General features: G+C 40.0%; 1 protein-coding gene across 4 annotated transcripts in view; it reads right to left on the bottom strand.

Moving 5' to 3' along the window:
* LOC307041411 (aminopeptidase N-like) overlaps positions 1 to 21,699 on the bottom strand; it is a 388,536-nt gene that overhangs the window by 328,776 nt on the left and 38,061 nt on the right. For all 4 annotated transcript variants that reach the window (XR_013808750.1, XM_079684804.1, XM_079684805.1 and 1 more), the window contains 6 exons: positions 18,877 to 19,031; positions 18,172 to 18,285; positions 17,352 to 17,495; positions 16,657 to 16,722; positions 16,457 to 16,522; positions 14,406 to 14,578 (listed from right to left, as the gene is read on the bottom strand). Coding sequence is in view for 3 of the 4 variants with exons in the window: in XM_079684804.1 (XP_079540930.1) it covers positions 14,406 to 14,578; positions 16,457 to 16,522; positions 16,657 to 16,722; positions 17,352 to 17,495; positions 18,172 to 18,285; positions 18,877 to 19,031 (718 nt within the window). In the remaining variant the exon portion in view is untranslated. The remainder of the gene's footprint in view (positions 1 to 14,405; positions 14,579 to 16,456; positions 16,523 to 16,656; positions 16,723 to 17,351; positions 17,496 to 18,171; positions 18,286 to 18,876; positions 19,032 to 21,699) is intronic.

Genomic DNA, 21,699 nt, shown 5'->3' with positions numbered 1-21,699 from the left:
ACAAATAAAGAACTACGACAGATGTGTAATATTTAATGCAGCCGAACCATTTATTACAATGCATTCATGTGATGACTTTCAAAGAGTAAAGCAAGCACAGCTGAATAAAGTATGATTTGATCTTTTACGAAACGTTTTTTTTCATATGGAATGCAGTTGGAGGTCAACCAATCACAGAGCTTGAGAACTAATCACGGGGTTAGTCAAACAGAGCACATGGTGTAGTCCTAAACGATAGCTGGGGATTCTGGGTAGTGTAGCCGGGCCGGCTAAACGGATTGGATTGCCCCCCTGTCTGTCAGCCTTCCATCTCGTGCACGCACAAATGTATCTCGTGCCCTCATTGGGCGTGCCGTCATTGGGCGTGCATTGCAGCAGTACTTCAATGACTCGCCAGCAACAGGCGGCCACTTTCACCATGGCAGAGTTAGGTTCAACATCGTCTACTGGTCGCAAAAGAAAAAATGTAACGGAGTAAATTAAGAACAAAAAGAAAGTGGAAACTAGGAGAAGTCAAACCAGAGTCAATATCGGAGTTGCTTTGGCTGTGTAGTTTTTCTATAGATGTGTTTAGCTTTGCCTGATATGTAACGTTACTGCAGCCAGCCTGCTCTCGCGGAGGAGGTGCTCTGTAAGGAAGTCTGAAGGAAGGGGCGGATTCTTTTTGGCTGTACTTTCAAATTTTAGTGCACTCGAGCCGGTTTCTGAAGCTTACCTACCCCACCTTTAACGGCAGCCAACACAAACGAATGCCATGCTTCCATGAGCGTCAAATCCCGCCGCAGATGGGAATACATTGCAATCAGTTGAAAGCTATTTGCGTCCCTTTATGAAGCTGAAGGAGCCTAGGAGCGTCACAACTGCACGCCTCGGGATCCTGACCAAGCGTTGCTCCTGGAAGTTTATGGAGTGAGAGTGTGTTGCACTGAACGCTATGCCTATAAAAACTGACGGAGACAGCACAGACTGAAGGGACAGCAGGGACATCACAGACTGGAGGGACAGCAGAGACCGGAGGGACAGCACAGACCGGAGGGACAGTAGAAGCAGAGGAGTGCCTTTTGACTCCCTGCAATACTTTTTTTTAGAAGAGACTTTAAGCCTTTTAGCTTTTCAATTGTTTTTACTGTTTAAGTCAGGGGTGGGGAACCTCCGGCCTCCGGGCCGTATATGAACCGCGAGAGCCTTTGGTACGGCCCTCGAGGTAATTTATAAACACACGCAAAAAATAAACAAATTAAAGAAATCTAGACCGCAAAATAATTAAGCAAGCGAGTGCCTGTTTTTTCTGGCCAAGGTCAGGGTCCTTGAACACAACACAAGCCTAACGTGTCCTCACGTGGTATATGTCTCGTCTGACAGGGGTGCAGAGTGTTGATGGAGAGCACAAGAACGTCGCTCGGGCACTTCCAAAAATAGCACTACCCATAAGGAGCCGTACACATGCCGCAGGTTTTGCGCGGCTGTGTCTTTAGTTGAAAGCCCGGTGGTGATCTGTTCATCTGTCATACTGATCATACAATCAATAACTTTGTTGTTATTAGCATCTGGTTAGCTAGCTATGCTAACGAATATAAGAAGATGATCATTATAGTTATAAAAAAATAAGAGAATAAAGTAAACAGGTATAAAATACTATATGACAGTAAAAGAAAGTTGTTATTAATAAACAAGAATACAGTTTGAAACGGGAGTGATTTGTAAAATATCCATAAAGAAAAAGAAAATCTGCTTACAGTTCTGTTTCATATGGGTGTTGAGAGATGTATCCATAGATCTCCTAATGTTGCTCTCAGTGCACCAGATTGATGCTTTTAACTTCAACATTTAAAAAAAAAATTCCCAGGGGAGCATGCCTAGAGAATGTTAGTTCCACCCCCCTCTTAAATCATGTTCACATGGCTAGGAAACTAAATACATTTGCACACATCTTGTTTCCATATCTTTCTGTTTTGGTGGTCATGCAACAACCGTGCACGTGCATACATGAAGATCCAGTTTTGTAGCTTGTAAGGTGTCTTCAAATGTCGTAATTCTTTTTTCAGCTTCGTCCATTTGCTGAAGTTAACTCTCAAGTACCTTGTTTGTTATAGTCAGTGCTTCTCTCATTGTTGAAACTGGACTATCAATGCCATCGGGAAGATTAAGTATCCCAGGAAGTTGAGATTTTGGTTCGAACATTAACTCAACAAGCGAAGGATTTCTATCACTCTCTTGAGACTCTACTTCCAGTTCTGGTAGGCCCCCATTGCCTTGTTTGTTTCATAGTTTTCCTCTTGCCATCCTACCTTATTTTTCTTTCTTTTTATAGCAGGAGTCCAACTTTCTCTGAGTGGAAGTAAAAAACTCAAATGTATCACTGAGGTTGTGCAGCGCTCTCAGCTAAGATGGAAATTATCATGACTATTCCAAAACACCTCAGTAGTAATATTCATCCTGCTTTCGTCTCATTATTATGCATAACAAAGTGACAGGTCACACCTCCCCCCATTATGCAAATGAGCTAAGTCCCGCCTCCCCTTTGATCGAGGTGTGAGATCTCAAGTAGGTGTGACATCCCAAGTAGGTGTGAGATCCGTCGATAGGAGGGGGGGTTGATGTGTATTCACAGGTGTGAAAAGCCCCCACTGTTGCGCCTTATGGTGTATAATAAAAAATGTTTCAATCACATTAGTATGCATAAAAAGTTACAGGTGGGCCCGCCCCCAAGTCTATTAAAACAAAATGCCGCTTCCATCACATTAATATGCATAAAAGTGACAGAAGGGCCCGCCCCAATTATGTGATGTCAGAAGACAGAGGGGGTGGAGTGAGATAAAAAAAAGAACCCCGTGCAGATAAAAAGCCAGTCATTTCCAATCATCAAGTCATCTTTCCAAAAAGAAAAAATGGCCAAGAGACGCCTCGATATGGGTTTAATCAGCGAGACGCCTGTGACAACTTACCGCCATGCAGCTCATGGTTTCAAAACAGAGATTGGAATATTCATGTAAAAAGATGCCATCTTCTGATATGCATGTAGACATTTCGGTTCAAGTACGTCAGATGCCTTCACCACAACTGTACCAGAGTACCAACCGCTGTCTCCTGGTACTCATCGGAGTAACTCACTCACTAAAAATGAAATACTAGCCTATATGACAGTAAAACAAGAATAACGTTTAAAAGGGGAGTGATTTGAAAAATATCCATAGAAAAATCTGCTTACAGTTCTGTTTCATATGGGTGTTGAGAGATGTATCCATAGATATCTTCATTTTGATCTCAAAGTGCACCAGATTGATGTGTGTGTGTGTGTGTGTGTGTGTGTGTGTGTGTGTGTGTGTGTGTGTGTGTGTGTGTGTGTGTGTGTGTGTGTGTGTGTGTGTGTGTGTGTGTGTGTGTGTGTGTGTGTGTGTGTGTGTGTGTGTGTGTGTGTGTGTGTGTGTATGTGTGTGTGTGAATCAGTCACGGATGTCTTCACATGGAGATGAAGACTCCTGTCTCTTAACACCCAAGGTCCTGCAGTCGGCTAAGGCTGTAAAAGTATAGAAAAAGCAGGTAGGAGGGGGTTGAGAGGAGACTCGGGGGTGTCAATATATCCAGACCAAAATATGCGGATTCAGAGCTGATCAGAACACAGAAAGGCTGGGAAATTATTTTAATTTTTTTTCTACTGTCTACATGTTTGTAATGTGTATGTACATATTTTCAATGCCATCTCTCTCTGTTTCTGCTAATCTGCAAAATATACAAAATAACGTTTTATATACTTACTCTCTTGTTAAAAGGCGATGAAGTTTGCAGCGTAAGCCAGCCATCAGTGTTCTAGATTTTAAGGCTTTGCATACCTCAAAGTGTGTCTAAAAGTATCTTGGTAAGAGAAAAAAAAGCCAAAATTCGCCTAGGCCATTAAAAAGAAACCGAATTGCTGCTAAGAAATAAGTCCAGAAAGCTATGACTCCAGTGCAAAACACTGTTAGAGTCAAAAGTAACTCTCAATGTATTCAGACAGAGTATGCAGATTGGGGCTGATCAGAACAAAGAAAGCTCCTTCCTCGTCAAAAGTTAGTCACATACTCCCTTACTGTCCCCCTTACCTCGTCCTATGGCTGTCAGGCCTTTTGGTGTGTGTGTGTGTGTGTGTGTGTGTGTGTGTGTGTGTGTGTGTGTGTGTGTGTGTGTGTGTGTGTGTGTGTGTGTGTGTGTGTGTGTGTGTGTGTGTGTGTGTGTGTGTGTGTGTGTGTGTGTGTGTGTGTGTGTGTGTGTGAGCCTGGCCCTGCCCCCTCCTCCCCCCTTCCTGCCATCTTATCACTAGACAGAGGGGGGAGGGGTTCTCTCTAAAACAAAGTGTCTGTAAAGGTGGGGGAGAGTGTGTGTCCCCTTCCTGCCATCTCTCTCTCTGTTTCTGCTGATGTGTAAAATATACAAAATAACGTTTTATATACTTACTCTCTTGTTAAAAGGTGATGAAGTTTGCAGCGTAAGCCAGCCATCAGTGTTCTAGTTTTAAGGTTTTGCATACCTCAAAGTGTGTCTAAAAGTATCTTGGCAAGAGAAAAAAAAGCCAAAATCCGCCAAGGTCATTAAAAAGAAACCGAATTCCACGTTTTACAAATGAACAGACACAAAATGCAGACTTGACTACTTGGCAGTTGATTAAAACAGATGTGTCCTTTTTCATCTCTCAAAGGTTTGGGTCCTGTTCAACACTGGGTACAGAAATATATTCAATATACAGTCATTTGTACGTAAAGATTTTGTAAGCTGTAAGCACTTAGAAATATACATTTGATTGCATTTAAAGGCCCAGTGAAGTGTGCACCTGTGCATGATCTGTTATGCTAATATGTATAGTAATGACCAAAATTGTCCATTGGAACCCATATCAAAAAATGTTGGAATAGCAACAAATTTGACGAGTTTTGAATTTTCCGGGGAAATCTGCAGTCGACCTTCGCCTTCGTGGGCGTGGCTTGCAATCTACTGCGTGACGTCACGAGATGGACGCCGCCGCACTGTTTACATTCACCACCGTTCGTTTTTTCTCTTTTTCAAAGTCGAATTTCTCAACGTTTTTGAGCTAGTATTTTCCTGGAAAGTGTGTCGGAGTCGACTGGAAGTGATTGCCAATCGAGAAAACCTGACAATGGAGGCGACAGTGAAGAAAGAGGGATGAAAAACACAGGGGAAACGATGCATTGCCGCTGGCTGTAGTAATGTCAAGTCTGCCGAAGTGGCGATGTTTCTGTTCCCAAAAGATGAAGGTGAGCCTGGCTGGTGTCATTGTTTCGTAGATTATTTGATTGATCATGATAAATAAAGGCCAGTGGTCGATTCGAGAGAGAGAGAAAGAGAGACTGACAGAGTTACAGGGTTGTTGTTAGCATCTGGTGCTAGCTCGGAGCTAACGGAGATTAGCTGTTTCAACAATAAGGAGAGGGAGAGTGCTCTCCTGTGGGACTGAGAGAGATAACGTCAGCTCAGGGAGGTAAACTGTAGCCTAAGTTATCTCAGTGGGTTTGGTCATCTATGTAAACAAATATTTCCATCTATGTAATATTAGTTGTATAAAATAGGTTAAGAAATCATTCCAATGTTTTTTGATTATTGAAATATATGTTTCATATGAGTGTTGAGAGCTGTATCCATAAATCTCTTAATGTTGCCCTCAAAGTGCACCAGATTGATCACTTTCCTCATCTATCCTGTCCGAAAAGCTGTCCAAATCAATCATTTCTCTCACACTAGTATCACTTTCCAGAGTCTCCGCCATGTTTACAATCGCAACTGGGTACATCTTGTGACGTCACAGCCACTATCGTCTGCAACTTCCGTTAGGCTCAGACGGGAAAATTAATAATTCATTAATTCATTAATTATGAATTATTAAAAATTATTTTAGCCATGAACAGGCACAATGATATGTAAGGAATGAAACTGCCATTTCATTTTGGTGCAAAAACATGCACTTCACTGGGCCTTTAAAGTGGCTGTAGACAACTTATCATAATGAAGTAGTTGATTGCACACATTTGTAATGGATGTAAAATAAAGACGACATTAGCATTTAAATTGGATCCCTATAAGACTTGCTTTCTCTATGAAATTATGTCTGGTTCTGAGTAGTGGTCTCCCTTTCACAATAAAAAGCCCAAACACAATACTTTCTGAATCACTGCAGGAAGTAATGTGCTAAAATGCAAATACAAACAGCTTAGAGTAGCTCCCAATTAGTTGAACAATTGGAAAACCGCAAGGACTGTCGAAACACCTACTGGCAAAGGATTGTGGATGCAAATTATGCAAAGAGGAAGAAAAAACATTATATCTAAAGCTATATAACACAATCTGCATATTGACAGTATGAGTACAACTAAAACAGTATGCATTGTTGATGCAAACGACGATGTTCAGTAAACGATCAATAAAAATCGAAGGATCCAATGTATTTTTAAATGGAGCAGAAATAGAACTAGTCTCCCAGTGCAAGTATCTTGAACAGGGATTGTCATATTGGACTCGCACTTGACTTTTTAAGAAATATATCCAGAAAGTATCCAATACCATTAAATTCAACTTGCAACATTTTAAACAAATTAGACCATTTTCTTAACTGTCAATGCTGCAAAGTCATACCTCCACTGTATGATTCTATCCCACATTGAATACTGTTTTACAAACTGGTCGTTTGCTTGTGCCACACACCTGAAACCCATAGAACAGCTGTTCAAGAGAGCTATCCAGGTGTTTGACAGAAAGCCACAGTCATACCACCACTGTACCATCCTCGAAAATCACAATTCTTGAGTTTTTGACAATTGTATGTCTTTTAAAAGTATGTGTTTTTTAAATAATATTTACATGGGCTGGCCCCCCTCCCCTTGGGGGAATTCATCCACAGAAAACACACTGGACGCAGCACTAGGTCAGAAACCAGAGGAGACTGTGAAGTCCACCACAGACGGGCCACCTTTGGACAAAATGTCCTCTCCATTAAAGACAGCTCATTGTGGAATAGCCCCCCAACTGAGATACGGGATTGTCCCACTCTCAATAGTTTTAAAGGTCAACTTAAAGAATGGTTGAGCAACAAACAGACGTGTAATCACCGCTAAATAAATGCACTTTAACACAGGGGTATCTCCTCTTGCACTTTATGTAGCGCTTTTATCTTATCTTGCACTTTATATATCATAGTTGCTACATTGTACTGCCATGTGGTAAATGCTTGTTTGCTGCTCATGCTCTTTCTGCATATCATGTATTTTATTTTTGCTGTGTATATAAATGTCATGTTCTTATATGCTGTATGAGACAGGACTACAGATGGAAATTAGCTCAGAGCTAAAATCCGGCTCATTTACACATGTAGGCATTATTTTTGTTTTAAAGTGTTCATCAATGTGCACTAGGGTAGCCCTGAAGAAAATTAAACATTCAAATATGTTATCGATTTTCCCAGTTGGTTTTGGGAATAATTGCGATGTTTTCTATGTTTTGGTAGCTCTTAACAAAACAGAATTTTTGTAAAAGATTGCGACTCTAAAAGGCAAGTTTGTGATTTTAACACTGTTTCGATGAAACAATACATTATGCAATATTACGACTTTTTGCCATATTTTTAACACAATCTTTTTTTTTTTGGGTTGTAGGGCTTCAAGATATTTTGCATGTCATGCATAAACACGGTGTCATCTTTTCCTTGAAACTGACGTGCTGCCCGTTTTACAAAACAAGTTATTTTTCTGCTTCTTCATCCTCTGAATTTTCCTCCCCCGTCCCTCTTCCTTCAGCCAGCACAACAAGAATCAAGATGGATCTGTGAAATGAAACACCTCTTCCCAAAGCGTGACTTCCCTATTGAGAGCATGCGTCTAGGGCAGTAGGGTCTAAACCAATTGGCCAGATATACTAACATGCAGAACGTACGGTATGTTTGAAGACTAACCATTTATCCAATTCAAGCTGTCTTTAAGATGTGACATTGCGCTCTGACTATTCCCCGTAAAATCGTGACAAACTATTACTTATTCTTAAATTTGACCTCTTGCTGCTTCGTTGAAAATGATAGATGAAAAAATAACTTTAAAAAAAAAGACTCAAACAGCGAGGGACATTATACTGGTGAAAGAAACTCTCAATTCTACAGATGACTCCCCCTACTCAATGCAATAAGTCCCTCCCTCCACTCAGCAAAGCATCTAAAACTAAGGACCCCACTAAGACGACAGTTTGAAAACTAGCTATGGATCTGAGAAAAACCAAGTCTCCCCCCACGAGTTGCAGCCAGGAACAAACTCCTGGACTACCATCATCACCACCATTCTGGACACCCGAATCTTGCAGTACTACTGCTGCTTATTTTGCTCCTTGGGGCCAAGACGTCTCTGTTTATGGACACAGTGAAATCAGTGTTGGTTGATATTGTGGAGAGGGTGATACATCGGTACAGAGAAGAAATATGCAACGGATGCCGAGTCAGTCACCCCGGCCAGAGGCAACACGATTGTCTGAATGACATGCCCGATTCTTTCTTCAGAAACAATTACAACGCGTTAATGAAAAGACAGACATTTTCACGGATGATTGGAGGATCCAAGGCGCTTCGGAGGCTTTTCTGCACAATCTCAAAAATTGTAGACGCCTCAAGGAGAGACTTGAAAAGATCCATGCCGAGTTGGATGGAGAAGAAGAAGACTAATAACCTGTATACACTTTTGATGTTTGTTTCATTTCTTCGGTAATGTTGCAAAATGTTTCGGAAAATGAAGATTCCAGGACCACTTTAAATGTTTCGTTTACAATCGTTTGCCAATGACCAGGAATAGTACTGCCAGAACGAACGATATCCAAAATGTCTTCTAGTTTACAAACTTCAGCCATTCTGTTTACACGGGGATCAATATTCACTCTGTTTTCAATCGTCCTCATCACCACACTTATTAAAAGGGTATTGACTACATTCTGATCAATATATACCGAGCGTTTTTTTTAGTAGTTCCCCATTTTTATTTTACTTTAAAGAAAAAGTCAATGTATCGAAAAAAAAAAAATCCCTGGCTTCAACCAACCGCAGGTTATTAGTCTTCTTCTTCTCCATCCAACTCGGCATGGATCTTTTCAAGTCTCTCCATGAGGCGTCTACAATTTTTGAGATTGTGCAGAAGAGCCTCCGAAGCGCCTTGGATCCTCCAATCATCCGTGAAAATGTCTTTATCAATAAGAGTCTGGTCGATCTCAGTAATGAAGTCGGTGACCCAGAGTCTTTTCATTAACGCGTTGTAATTGTTTCTGAAGAAAAAATCGGGCATGTCATTCAGACAATCGTGTTGCCTCTGGCCGGGGTGACTGACTCGGCATCCGTTGCATATTTCTTCTCTGTACCGATGTATCACCCTCTCCACAATATCAACCAACACTGATTTCACTGTGTCCATAAACAGAGACGTCTTGGCCCAAGGAGCAAAATAAGCAGCAGTAGTACTGCAAGATTCGGGTGTCCAGAATGGTGGGGATGATGGTAGTCCAGGAGTTTGTTCCTGGCTGCAACTCGCGGGGGGAGACTTGGTTTTTCTCAGATCCATATATTTAGTTTTCAAACTGTCGTCTTAGTGGGGTCCTTAGTTTTAGATGCTTTGCTGAGTGGAGGGAGGGACTTATTGCATTGAGTGGGGGAAGTCATCTGTAGAATTGAGAGTTTTTTCACCAGTATAATGTCCCTCGCTGTTTGAGTCTTTTTTTTAAAGTTATTTTTCATCTATCATTTTCAACCAAGCAGCAAGAGGTCAAATTTAAGAATAAGTAATAGTTTGTCCCCATTTTACGGGGAATAGTCAGAGCGCAATGTCACATCTTAAAGACAGCTTGAACTGGATAAATGGTTAGTCTTCAAACATACCGTACGTTCTGCATGTTAGTATATCTGGCCAATTGGTTTAGACCCTACTGCCCTAGACGCATGCTCTCAATAGGGAAGTCACGCTTTGGGAAGAGGTGTTTCATTTCACAGATCCACCTTGATTCTTGTTGTGCTGGCTGAAGGAAGAGGGACGGGGGAGGAAAATTCAGAGGATGAAGAAGCAGAAAAATAACTTGTTTTGTAAAACGGGCAGCACGTCAGTTTCAAGGAAAAGATGACACCGTGTTTATGCATGACATGCAAAATATCTTGAAGCCCTACAACCACAAAAAAAAAAGATTGTGATAAAAATATGGCAAAAAGTCGTAATATTGTATAATGTATTGTTTCATCGAAACAGTGTTAAAATCACAAACTTGCCTTTTAGAGTCGCAGTCTTTTACAAAAATTCTGTTTTGTTAAGAGCTACCAAAACATAGAAAACATCGCAATTATTCCCAAAACAAACTGGGAATGGGGACATCGATAACATATTTGAATGTTAAATTTTCTTCAGGGCTACCGTAGTGCACATTGATGAACACTTTAAAACAAAAATAATGCCTACATGTGTAAATGAGCCGGATTTTAGCTTTGAGCTAATTTCCATCTATAGTCCCGTCACATACAGCATATAAGAACATGACATTTATATATATACAGCAAAAATAAAAACATGATATGCAGAAAAAGCATGAGCAGCATACAAGCATTTACCACATGGCAGTACAATGTAGCAGCTATGATATATAAAGTGCAAGATAAGATAAAAGTGCTACATAAAGTGCAAGAGGAGATACCTCTGTGTTAAAGTGCATTTATTTAGCGGTGATTACACGTCTGTTTGTTGCTCAACCATTCTTTAAGTTGACCTTTAAAACTATTGAGAGTGGGACAATCCCGTATCTCAGTTGGGGGGCTATTCCACAATGAGCTGCCTTTAATGGAGAGGACATTTTGTCCAAAGGTGATCCGTCTGTGGTGGACTTCACAGTCTCCTCTGGTTTCTGACCTAGTGCTGCGTCCAGTGTGTTTTGGGTGGATGAATTCCCCCAAGGAGGGGGGCCAGCCCATGTAAATATTATTTAAAAAACACATACTTTTAAAAGACATAAAATTGTCAAAAACTCAAGAATTGTGATTTTCGAGGATGGTACAGTGGTGGTATGACTGTGGCTTTCTGTCAAACACCTGGATAGCTCTCTTGAACAGCTGTTCTATGGGTTTCAGGTGTGTGGCACAAGCAAACGACCAGTTTGTAAAACAGTATTCAATGTGGGATAGAATCATACAGTGGAGGTATGACTTTGCAGCATTGACAGTTAAGAAAAGGTCTAATTTGTTTAAAATATTGCAAGTTGAATTTAATGGTATTGGATACTTTCTGGATATATTTCTTAAAAAGTCAAGTGCGAGTCCAATATGACAATCCCTGTTCAAGATACTTGCACTGGGAGACTAGTTCTATTTCTGCTCCATTTAAAAATACATTGGATCCTTCGATTTTGATTGATCGTTTACTGAACATCGTCGTTTGCATCAACATGCATACTGTTTTTGTTGTACTCATACTGTCAATATGCAGATTGTGTTATATAGCTTTAGATAGAATGTTTTTCTTCCTCTTTGCATAATTTGCATCCACAATCCTTTGCCAGTAGGTGTTTCCACAGTCCTTGCGGTTTTCCAATTGTTCAACTAATTGGGAGCTACTGTAAGCTATTTGTATTTACATTTTAGTACATTACTTCCTGCAGTGATTCAGAAAGTATTGTGTTTGGGCTTTTTATTGTGAAAGGGGGAACACTACTCAGAGCCAGACATAATTTCATAGAGAAAGCAAGTCTTATAGGGAGCCAATTAAAATGCTAATGTCGTCTTTATTTTACATCCATTACAAATTTGTGCAATCAACTACTTCATTATGATAAGTTGTCTACAGCCACTTTAAATGCAAACAAATGTATATTTCTAAGTGCTTACAACTTACAAAATCTTTACGTACAAATGACTGTATATTGAATATATTTCTGTACCCAGTGTTGAACAGGACCCAAACCTTTGAGAGATGAAAAAGGACACATCTGCTTTAATCAACTGCCAAGTAGTCAAGTCTGCATTTTGTGTCTGTTCATTTGTAAAACGTGGAATTCGGTTTCTTTTTAATGGCCTAGGCGGATTTTGGCTTTTTTTTCTCTTGCCAAGATACTTTTAGACACACTTTGAGGTATGCAAAACCTTAAAACTAGAACACTGATGGCTGGCTTACGCTGCAAACTTCATCACCTTTTAACAAGAGAGTAAGTATATAAAACGTTATTTTGTATATTTTACACATCAGCAGAAACAGAGAGAGAGATGGCAGGCACCTTTACAGACACTTTGTTTTAGAGAGAACCCCTCCCCCCTCTGTCTAGTGATAAGATGGCAGGAAGGGGGGAGGAGGGGGCAGGGCCAGGCTCACACACACACACACACACACACACACACACACACACACACACACACACACACACACACACACCAAAAGGCCTGACATAGGACGAGGTAAGGGTGACAGTAAGGGAGTGTGTGACTAACTTTTGACGAGGAAGGTGCTTTCTTTGTTCTGATCAGCCGCAATCTGCATACTCTGTCTGAATACATTGAGAGTTACTTTTGACTCTAACAGTGTTCCACTGGAGTCATAGCTTTCTGAACTTATTTCTTAGCAGCAATTCGGTTTCTTTTTAATGGCCTAGGCGAATTTGGGCTTTTTTTTCTCTTGCGAAGATACTTTTAGACACACTTTGAGGTATGCAAAGCCTTAAAATCTAGAACACTGATGGCTGGCTTACGCTGCAAACTTCATCGCCTTTTAACAAGAGAGTAAGTATATAAAACGTTATTTTGTATATTTTACACATCAGCAGAAACAGAGAGAGATGGCATTGAAAATATGTACATACACATTACAAACATGTAGATAGTAGACAAAAACTAAAAATAATTTCCCAGCCTTTCTGTGTTCTGATCAGCTCTGAATCCGCATATTTTGGTCTGGATATATTGACACCCCCGAGTCTCCTCTCAACCCCCTCCTACCTGCTTTTTCTATACTTTTACAGCCTTAGCCGACTGCAGGACCTTGGGTGTTAAGAGACAGGAGTCTTCATCTCCATGTGAAGACATCCGTGACTGATTCACACACACACACACACACACACACACACACACACACACACACACACACACACACACACACACACATCAATCTGGTGCACTTTGAGAGCAAAATGAAGAGATCTATGGATACATCTCTCAACACCCATATGAAACAGAACTGTAAGCAGATTTTTCTATGGATATTTTTCAAATCACTCCCCTTTTAAACGTTATTCTTGTTTTACTGTCATATAGGCTAGTATTTCATTTTTAGTGAGTGAGTTACTCCGATGAGTACCAGGAGACAGCGGTTGGTACTCTGGTACAGTTGTGGTGAAGGCATCTGACGTACTTTAACCAAAATGTCTACATGCATATCAGAAGATGGCATCTTTTTTACATGAATATTCCAATCTCTGTTTTGAAACCATGAGCTGCATTGCGGTAAGTTGTCACAGGCGTCTCGCTGATTAAACCCATATCGAGGCGTCTCTTGGCCATTTTTTGTTTTTGGAAAGATGACTTGATGATTGGAAATGACTGGCTTTTTATCTGCACGGGGGTTCTTTTTTTTTTATCTCACTCCACCCCCTCGGTCTTCTGACATCACATAATTGGGGCGGGCCCTTCTGTCACTTTTATGCATATTAATGTGATGGAAGCGGCATTTTGTTTTAATAGACTTGGGGTCGGGCCCACCTGTCACTTTTTATGCATACTAATGTGATTGAAACATTTTTTATTATACACCATAAGGCGCAACAGTGGGGGCTTTTCACACCTGTGAATACACATCAACCCCCCCTCCTATCGACGGATCTCACACCTACTTGGGATATCACACCTACTTGAGATCTCACACCTCGATCAAAGGGGAGGCGGGACTTAGCTCATTTGCATAATGGGGGGAGGTGTGACCTGTCACATACTAATGAGACGAAAGCGGGATGAATAATACTACTCGCCTCCATTGGACTCCTTTGTTTACTTCCGTAACACAATGACATCACTATGTAACACTTGCGCTCCTATTGGCTTGCACTCCAACACATTGCACCTGATTGGCTATGGGGCGGGACATCTCACACCGGCTGACCAATCACAACAGAGCCGGCCAGCGAACCAATCAGAGCAGACTGGGCTCTGGTTTCAGACAGAGAGTGAAAAGAAGTGCTGCAGTACAGGCAGTATGAGAGAAATAAAGAGCTTTTTGAACATTAAAGCATGGAGACATGTCACAGTAGAACCAATACAAATCTAATACGATTCTAAACATGAGTTTATATGTATAACTCAAGTAACTCAAGAGGGGGAATACAACTATTAAGGGAGGATAATCTGTGCAGATATTTTTGCAGTAAAATGGTGTAGTGTTACAAACTTGTAAGGTGATTGGACCATGTTGTTAGACTCTGGATCCAGCAGGAAGTGCTTCTGGGACACCGTTCCTGTAACAGTATCTATGCTAACCACAGGGAAGCCCATCTGCAGCACCCAGCGGTTCATGATGTCAGAAACTGGATGAGGAAGTGGAACATCATTGGCGCTCACTGCCTGTTGATAAAGGTGACAGGAAGCACCTATCTGTATTTATGTTATTTTGACAAGAAAGCAAGTTTAAACATGGTGGGTTGGTGGTTGTAATCCTTCATTTAAAAAATGATAATACATTTTCAACACTATCATGTTTCTAGTTTAAGGTGTATATATTACATATTATAAAACGGACAAGTCAAATCAAGCAATCTGATTGGTTCTTAGCCGTGATACTACTGAGCGTATACCACGGGTAGAATTGTAAGTTACTTTTCACAACAAGTCAGTATCCCTCCGCGTCTGAGAAAAACAGTATACCATTGGGCTGAAAAGCAAACTGCAGGAAAAGCAGCGGAGAAGTAACGGGGCAGAAGCCCTCCTTTTTACGCAGCGGTCCAGACATAGACATCAAACGGCAAAACATATTCATTGTGCAGTTCCTTTGGAATTAGGGAAGGGATATCTAGATACTTTCGAAGGTTTAACATATTGAATTATACTACTTTTAAAGCAAGCAACGATGTTTTCAAATCTGTAATCAAAGAGGTCCGCAAAAACGCTATCGACCAATCAGATTGCTTGATTTGACTTGTCAGTTTTATAAATATATTTAAATTTCTTCCGTGACGAAACAAACTTACAAAGCATAAGATGGAAACATTTAAGATTAACTTCGAGCTCCGGGGGGGTCTTACTATAGTATGGAGGAGTGGATTGAGCAGTGCCTATCTCCAGAAAAAAAACACCTAAACTACGACATGCAGAGCTACGTGAAGAGCAGGTAGACCAACTGGAAAAGTAGCACCATTCAAAAGCTTTCTGATGCGGGTCTTGAAACAAAGCAGAGAAATTATGACCGTTAGTGGCCACAGGTGCGAAAGCTCTCTCCAGAGCTACTGGAAGCCAAATCTCGGGGACCGGAGAAAGTGGAGCAATATTCTCGCCATGCCAAGCAACAGCCTAGAACAACCTCAACCTATACAAGTGACCACGTAAGCCATGCTACTGATGCTGGACAGTTTTTCAGTGGATGCACAATAAACAGCAACATACACATTAATGTAAATAAACAGCCAAATAATGGATCAACGCTCTCTGTCTAATATGTTCGCTCGCTGTTAGTGTTGTTGCATAGCAACCACCTTGCACTATGTTTTGTGCAGAAGGCAACGGAGGGACTATTTTATTTTGAACATCATTATTTACTAATAAAAACTATTTAAATTAGAGTGTGTATTTTTCTTTCATATTGCCACACTTGGTAACCGTTTTATAAAACCAATAGCTCACTTCAGGCCGTGATATATGCTCATTATATCACAGCTAAGGGGCGTGGTTCGGCCCGACGCGAACGGCCTGTCGTGAGCTATTGCATAAATAAACTACAGGAAAATGTCAGATACAACACACCGTCACATTATACCATGAACTAGTTGGTGCTCTATTTTCCTGAAAAGGGTGGAAACACAAGCAACATCAACATCTCCCAGCACAAATACACAATATTACTGAAACATTTTGGTGACCACAGAAGTTATAATAAATACAGCATTATTAAAAAGAGCAATACATAATCTGAAGAGTATGGTGTGTAGACTCTCCACAAAAAGTTTCTTGAGATAACTTCTGTTGTGATCCAGTGCTTTATAAATAAACGTTAACTTGACATGAGAATGTGAAGGCAGGAATAAAGGATGTGTTATCTTCTTTCTAAACTCCATTAACACCTGCGGTCAGACTCAAATATAAACAACCAAAGCTCAATGTCTTCCCTAAGCCAGTGCTCAGAAAGATTTAAATAAACCACCACAATTTGCAATTGCAGCTTGATTTAGTTAACAATATGTAGACTTAGGAATATATTTTCAGGAAATAAAATAAAAACTGCAATCTTACCAATTGTAGGTGGTGCCACAGGTCACTCCCCACTGTGTTACTGTAGGAAAATTGTTTGAGGTATGTCTGAATATAAAATAAAAACAATCATCCTGTCAGTTAGTTGTTCCCTGTTAGTGAATACGTGCAAATACAGTTATTAATCATGACATAAAATGTGTGTATGATGCTTTTAAGCAAACAGAAACAAAGGAGCATACACTGAGTCCCTGGACAAAGACCGGCTCTGACAGGAAATCAGACAACATCCTCAACACTGCTGCACCCTGAGGACACACACATAGAACACACACACAGGACACACACAGGACACACTGTCAGTCTCTCTGTCGATCAATGAGCTTACACCAGCTTACAATTTGACTGGGGGGGCCGTGCTGGGGCCGGTTATTCAGTGAGAGGCACATTTAATGCTGGAAAAAAGGAGACAAAGTCAGTGTTCAAGATTTAAACTTTTCAGTTCAGTATAAAGACATCAAATACCATTATTGGTTATTGTTTTAAAAACTGAATTTGTGTCAATTACTTAGTTACAATTTTAGTTTAGTTACTTAACCATTAACCTAAATGCAGTTTGGGCTAATAAATACATTATTCACGTAGCCAATCGTTGTTTTTATTTCTTAATATGTGTTGGTATTGGTTTTAGTAACATAATTTGTTTCAGTAACTTGTTTCAATTGATTTAATCACAATACTGAAAAAAACCATTCCTGTTATCTTAGGCCAGGGAAGTCCAACAAAATGTCACTGAGGTCCACATATAGAAAAACATACAAAGGGCTCCTCACTTGAGGTGAGGTATATTGCCTCATAAGTTATGAGGCAATATACCCTCAATAATGTCTTGTTTCTGATACGATCATGTAAAGATATGTTGCCTGTGTGTGTGTACCTTGCTGTATGAGATGGTATCAAACTGCTCAGAGATCTGGCCCGGCAGGATAACACTGTCTTCTTTAGAGGACAGAGGATGAGAGGAAGTCAGGGCGTCCACCGCAAACACCCTGTGGACGTCATCCAGAACGATCAAGTCTTTCTGGAGATCAGAGACAGACAGCAATGTGTAACATTTCATATCAGGTGCAAAGTTGACAGAAAGGCTGAGGTGGGAAAGTTTCCGGATCCAATACTTAAGTAAAAGTAATGATACTTCACTGTAAAATTACGTTGAAGTACTATCAAAAAGGGACCTAAGTAAAAGTATTTAAGTATGACCAGGAAAAATGTACCTCAAGTATAAGGAGTAAAAGTACACATTGCAAAAAAAAAAAAAAAAATGAATGAAACAAATCAAAAGTAAAAACAGCAAATATATTTTGTGTCTACTTTTACTATGAAATGTTTTTTCCCCCAAAAGATTACTTTAACATCAGCCAATGAATTTTCCGTCTCTAGTTGTTTTAGCTCTACTTAATTATAATGTGGATCGTTTAATTTATATCCAAACAACGTATTTTAAAAGTTCTTCATAAGTTTGTGTTTACAAATCTGGATCTATAAAGTAAATGTAGTATGTACTGTATTTGAATTGTAGCAGAGTTGAAGTATGAAGTGGCACAGTAAGTAGTTACTCATGTAAAGTACAAGTATCTGAAATGTGTACTTAAGCACAGTACTTGAGTAAATGTACTTAGTTACCTTCCACCACAGCAGATAAGTATATATTTGTTGTTATTACGGCAGAAGGAGTCAGATAAGCTTTGTGTTCTCACCACGTTCCATGCCGGCTCAGCATGGTCCGCTCCCAGGTACGACACGTAGGAAGCAAAGCCCTCGTTCAGCCACACCTCATTCCACCAGCGCAGAGTCACCAGGTTACCAAACCACTGCACACATATTACATTTATTTACATCAGGGGTGTCAAACATATGGATCGCGGGACAAAACCGCACAACTTTTATGTATTTTGTATGTACAAATAGTTGTCATTTACAAGGCAGGGGGTTAAGTTAACGTTCCTCCTTAATAGTTCCCATATTAGTTTTTATGGTGCCGTGATGGTTCAGGTGTTCAGGATTACTACACAGTTGTGGAAATGGATGTAAAAAACCTGTTTTGATCATAAAGTCAAAAACTATATTGTTCAGTTCCATATACCGATGACTAAATGCAGAGGCATAATATTGTTGGAATTGCACTTATTTTTCTTAAGAAATGTTTGCTTGCTCGTAATGTTTTCTTGTAAGGTAGTTTATTAAATATGAAATATTTCACAATGTACATTTTTGCACTCAACAAAGGGGATCATTTGGAGTTGTCGTTATTTATTATTCTAAGATATAACTGGTCTGGCCCACATGAGATCACATTTGGCTGTATGCGGCGGCCCCTGAACTAAAATGAGTATCACACACCTGATATGGATCATCATCAATCTAAAGATACCATTTAAAATGACATTGTAAAACGTATTCACCATGTGTGCTAGTTCATGAGCAATGATGGTGGCAGTCGTCTCTTTGTTTCTGTTGGAGGATGTCACAGGGTCATAGAGGAGGTTGCTTTCTCTGTACGTCACTAAACCCCAGTTCTCCATCGCACCAAAGAAGAAGTCTGGCAGGGCGATTTGATCTGCAGAGAGCAGGTTTACAGCAGGTTAAAGGGACTGATCACAAGTCGTTGCATCACAGCTATAATTTATTACAATAAAACAGAGAAACAACATGCAACAAATCTGTTGTTCTGCGACAGCAGCTGAGGTCTCTGGAAAGAATTTCAAAACCAAGCTATGGTATGTTGGATTGACATTTCAACAACACTTAAATCCACAGAAAAACGGAAACATGTTGCTTGCTTAATGGGATTAACCTGTTCTGGATTGAAGAATTAACCTGCAGTTTATCCAGGGCTGATTCCTCTGTATACCACCAGACACTCCTCAACAATCGAACAATTTAACATAATACAATAGCAAAAGAAACTTCATTCTCCCCTCTTATTGTCTCTTTTCTTTTCCTTTATTTATTTGTCTTCTTCTTTTTCTTCTTTTCTTTCTTTTTTAATTTGTAAGTTTTACAAGTTTTTTGTAACTACTTTGAGCATCCACAGTAAAAAAAACAGATCAAGTTTCACTTTCATTACATTTGCGAGCTTTTGAAAAATAATTAGCCTACTCAGCAGATTGATCACACATTAGGTTCCCATCCAAATGAAGTGCATAATTAAACAACATTTAGAGAAAAACAGCAAAGCAAACAAAAACTAGAGAATGCAATTCCTGAAGAAATTGCTAGCGGGAATGCTTTATACTGAAAAGCTGACGCTGAATTGCTATGCTGAAATATAATGTGTAAGAAGAAAGTGAAGAATTTAGATTGAAATGATACATGAACACTGGGGGCTTGAATGTGAAATAAGAACAAGAAAAGAAAAGTCTAAATGCATGAAAAAGCAGCAGAATATTTGAACTGCAAACTTCTGAACTAACTTGATGGCGAATGATCTGTCGGCATGGCAACTGTATTTGATGACACCCCATAATACGCTTAGATGCGTTGATGGCTGCATCGTTACCAAACCTGTGAAGTTTTGGGCCGTTTGGAGTATTTTCTCTGAAGTTAAGAGAAAACCGTGTTTCATGGCGAGCATTGTGTTGCCATGGCAACGGCATTTGAAGAAATCTCAAAACTGTCCGGTAGATGTCTTCACGGCTGGACTGTTAGCACACACTTTTTGAACATTTTCATAGGAGTTAATGTATAGCGACATCGTCTTTTATGGCGAGGAAACGGCATATGATGACACCCCATAATTGACGTAGAGCTGCTGAGGGCAGGACCATTAACTGAAGTCTGCTGCTCTGAGCAGGTCAGTTGGAGCGATGACATCATCGTGTTCCATGACACAGGTGTTTATATTTGAGCTAACGAGGTGTCCAGAGATCAAAGGTTTCCATTGTTCTGAATGAGAGATAAACCTCTTACATGTGAACGTTTTGTGGAAGAACGATAACAGATATCGGTGAAATGTCAAAGCGTGAAGCATCTCAAGGACCTTGAGTATCTGAAGTGTAATTTTTGTGTACTTTCGGGTCAATAATGTGGCCTTTTTAGCAGATTAACTAAAGGTGTTACTGCTACTGCTACTGCTACTGTGAGGAAATATCAGCCTGAAATTACAATGTGCTTTAATGGAGACATGTTGAATGTTTTTGTCACTTCATGCCCTCAAGAGGCATTTTGTTAAAAAAAATGTTGCTTAATTATTTGTCATTTTTCAAGCTACGCGATGTTTTCCTACATTTGTCATTAAAGATTATGTCTCAGGAATGTAGGGTTTTGGAATTATGGCAGTTTTAAAAAATGATATGAAGGCAAATTTCAAGATTTCCTACACTCTAGCTGTGACATCACGCACTGTAGTTAATGTTAAAATCTGAAGAAAGCCTCTGTACCAAGGTCTGAACAATGTTTAATATCTCTAAAAGTAAGAATCAGATTTAAAAGTTGTTTTACACGAATAATGTCAGAAAGATGTGTAACATTTTAAAGTTGGAATGAGGTTTCTGAGTGAAAGTATGAAGGAACAGTTAGCAGTTGAATTCGCATGAAGATTGTTCGAGTCTGAAGATTTTCTCCATTGACTTCAATGGTTAAAAATGTGATGAATTATGGGCTATATCTCTGGAATTATGAAACTTATGAATGATAAAAGTAATAGCACTCGATTCCCGACCGAGCTGAACGTTTTGATGTTTGAACGGAGTTTCTGCGATGTTCAACGCGGGAGGAGAAGACCAGCAACATAACAGGTGGAATAATAAGAATAAAGAATTTTGTGCGTAGAAGAACAGATTGTTGGAATGCTGTTAACAGCATTCCCAATAAACTTATGCATATTGCAATCTAGCTCTATTAAGCTAAAAGAGTTGCAAAAATTGCAATAATAGGTTGATGGCGACAATCCTTCAACATCACTTTGAGGGGGAGAAATAGCCTACTGGTGGGGAAAGAAAGGTGCATCATGTTCACAGCTTAGTTTAGCAGCTAAGGCTAGGAAGGATTCTTGCCTCGCTTTTGAAGGACCTGACTCGGAAAAATGAAGAATGGTGGAACAGGCTAACAGGTGTGCAGGTGTGAGTCATATGCGAGGCCCCGCCTTAAATGGAGCGCGATTTCCGCCAAAGATTTGGATATTGGTCCGTGCATTGTGGGAATTTTAAGAGCGCGAACGATACACATATGCAACCTCGAAATTTCCCGCAACGAAGGATGCTGGCCTCGGTAGAATTCCAAGCATC

The sequence above is a fragment of the Notothenia rossii genome, assembly GCF_949606895.1.
Source record: "Notothenia rossii genome assembly, chromosome: 5".
Taxonomy (NCBI): Eukaryota; Metazoa; Chordata; class Actinopteri; order Perciformes; family Nototheniidae; genus Notothenia; species Notothenia rossii.
Note: the sequence above shows the minus strand (reverse complement) of the source record. Positions and strands in the feature narration are given on the sequence as shown.